The sequence below is a fragment of the Lottia gigantea genome (genome assembly GCF_000327385.1).
Source record: "Lottia gigantea unplaced genomic scaffold LOTGIsca_873, whole genome shotgun sequence".
In the NCBI taxonomy this organism is placed as follows: domain Eukaryota; kingdom Metazoa; phylum Mollusca; class Gastropoda; family Lottiidae; genus Lottia; species Lottia gigantea.
In genome coordinates this window covers 10749-13229 of record NW_008710876.1, presented here as the reverse complement: position 1 = coordinate 13229, position 2481 = coordinate 10749, and the positions used below count along the sequence as shown (strand labels likewise).

General features: G+C 31.1%; 1 protein-coding gene across 1 annotated transcript; it reads right to left on the bottom strand.

Moving 5' to 3' along the window:
- Window positions 1-59: 59 nt before the first annotated feature.
- LOTGIDRAFT_146580 (hypothetical protein) lies at window positions 60-967 on the bottom strand (the record flags this gene model as incomplete). The annotated part of the gene is made up of 3 exons (XM_009067946.1): window positions 60-241; window positions 412-532; window positions 851-967. Coding segments are annotated over 3 exons (420 nt in total), but the record flags the coding sequence as incomplete, so codon positions are not given.
- Window positions 968-2481: the final 1514 nt, after the last annotated feature.

Sequence of the window (2481 nt, the reverse complement as noted above, 5' to 3'; positions counted from 1 at the left end):
TGTGATTCTATACATAACATGCAGAGTAATGAAGGTTTACTATTGCATGCTGGATAATATCACAAATTGTATCTGATGTAAACAGTAAAATTAAACCTTTTAAATAAGTGATAAAAAGATCTAACCTCTGTTACAGAATCATCCACTGTTACCATGGCAATGGCATTCTGTATTATATTCTGAAGATTTTCTGACAAATTTCTTGATATTAACACTTCGTGAAAAGTTTTATCTACATATTCTAGAAAGGAAATGAAAAGAAATGGATTTTAACATGCTTTTCTACACATATAGGGATAATGAAACTTGGTAGTACCAAGAAAAGAGAGATCCTCTGACTACTTTAAATGTACAAAAAGAACATTGATTAGAAAAGCTCAATTGCAGATAATAAACTTTTATTAATAGTACCTTTATATTCTTCAGGATTTTTATGATATCCAGCACACCATTCTAGAAATTTCATTAATTTTCTTTTATCTAACATAGACACATCTTTACTACTGAATACATCAGCTCTTGAACAAGGTATCTAAATGGAAATAAAATAATTAAATAGTTATAAAAAATAATTCACTAAATAGTCTTGTTGATCTGTAAATTTGGCTGTTATTGCTAGTCATATGACAAGTTTTATCAAACAAAGTCAAAGACTTGAAATTATGAAGTTTAATGTGAATTATCAAAATTTATTAAAACAAGAAAGAGTCAAAAGGTTCTTATTCTCTCAATTTTTACAAAATTGAAGACTTAGTCACAGATTCCTTAATTGGAAACAGAGAATCTGCCCAGAAGCAATTTTTTTTTCGACACAGGCTACTATTATTAATATGTGACAAGCCTTCCTTACCTTCTCTATTAAAGAGTCATTTTGAGTAAGTACTCTACTAACAGTTCTGAATTCACAATATTTAGCCACATCAGATGATATCAACAATTCTACCATTTTACCAGAACTATATAATACCTATATAAAGTAACAAATATATTGATTTTTTGCAAGTCATCTTAATCTGCCAAAGCATGTCAAATAAACAATCAGCTAGTCAGAGTTGTAGCTACAGTGGTGGACGGTGGTCACCCTAAATTTCCTTTAATTCCATCCAATATCATATTAATTGATTCTATTGTAAAAACTTTTATATTCAACCCTCATGATAATATCAATATGACCCAACATGGGATATGATATTGAGAGTTTCATTTGCTTTACAATTATGAGACACTATTCAATTTTTTCTGGCTACAATCCTTTATTATGTTAGTGATTAACTTTCCAATATTGGACCTTAGGTGTATGAGCAAATAAGTGAACTCTTTCAAGTCATGAAGTCAACAAGAATATTCTAAAGAGTAATGATTGTATCTGAAAGCAGTAGTGAAGACCTAGTAAAAAAGGAAGGAATTTCTGCACAATGACATAGAAAAGGAGTAAGAGATTTTCTTAAGAAGTCGACATCTATATACAATACTTCAGTCATTCAGTAGTCCTTACGATTCATAAAACAATAAGACAATTTCAATAGTAAAACTTGGTCAGCTTTTATGACCACTTATTTTCATTCCATGACAGAACAAGCAAGTCCTAATATTGAAATAAAATATGTTCTCAGAGGTTCCATGGATTTAATAATTTCTGAGCTCAAAGTCAGAAAAGCTCTTATGTAAATGACAATTCAATATGAATATCAGTTTGAACATTTACCTTTGGTGATAAATCAAGATTAAAAGACCTCCAACTTTTTTCAATCTCTTCCTTTGTCCAGACTTTTCTTTGTTTTACAGGCAATACCTCTTCAATACTGGATTTAGCTTGAGCTTGACATGGGGCTGCAACTGAGGGTGACACATGTTCACTTGAGGTGTCACATAATATCTTATCCACAGTATTTCCATGGTCTGGAACAATTTCAGGCAAGTTTTCAGATGGTTTAAATGTTTCAACAATATTTGCTGGTTCGTAGGATTCTAAACTATCTGTTGAATACTGTCTCGACCCTAAAGCCCCAAATGGCTTGAACGATTCAACTATATCAAGTGGTTTAAAAGATTCCACAATCTTGGAAGGAGTGAAGGACTCAATATCTGCTTCTGGTTTATATGATTCAAACTCTTTTGAAGGCAGAAACGATACTGGTTTGATTGGCAATTGTGTGGAACTGGCTTCATTTGTTCCTTCAGTGTTTTTTGGACCAATGCTTAAATTCTGCAAAGGTATCTGTTTTTCCAATAGTTCTGGTAGCGGTTTATCTCTGAAGTTAAAGCATGTGATTATTAATGGATAAGTCTAGAAAACAACTGAAATTAACAGTACTTAACTTCATTAAGAATCGCATACAAAATGATTTTCAAAATAGGTGATTTTTGAAATCAGACTAAAAACATTTCTCCCCCTAGCTTTTTTTCACAAGACTGAACAAAGTTAATTTGTTAAATACATTTACTTTACTTACTTGCTCTCAATGAAAATTTCAGTATATT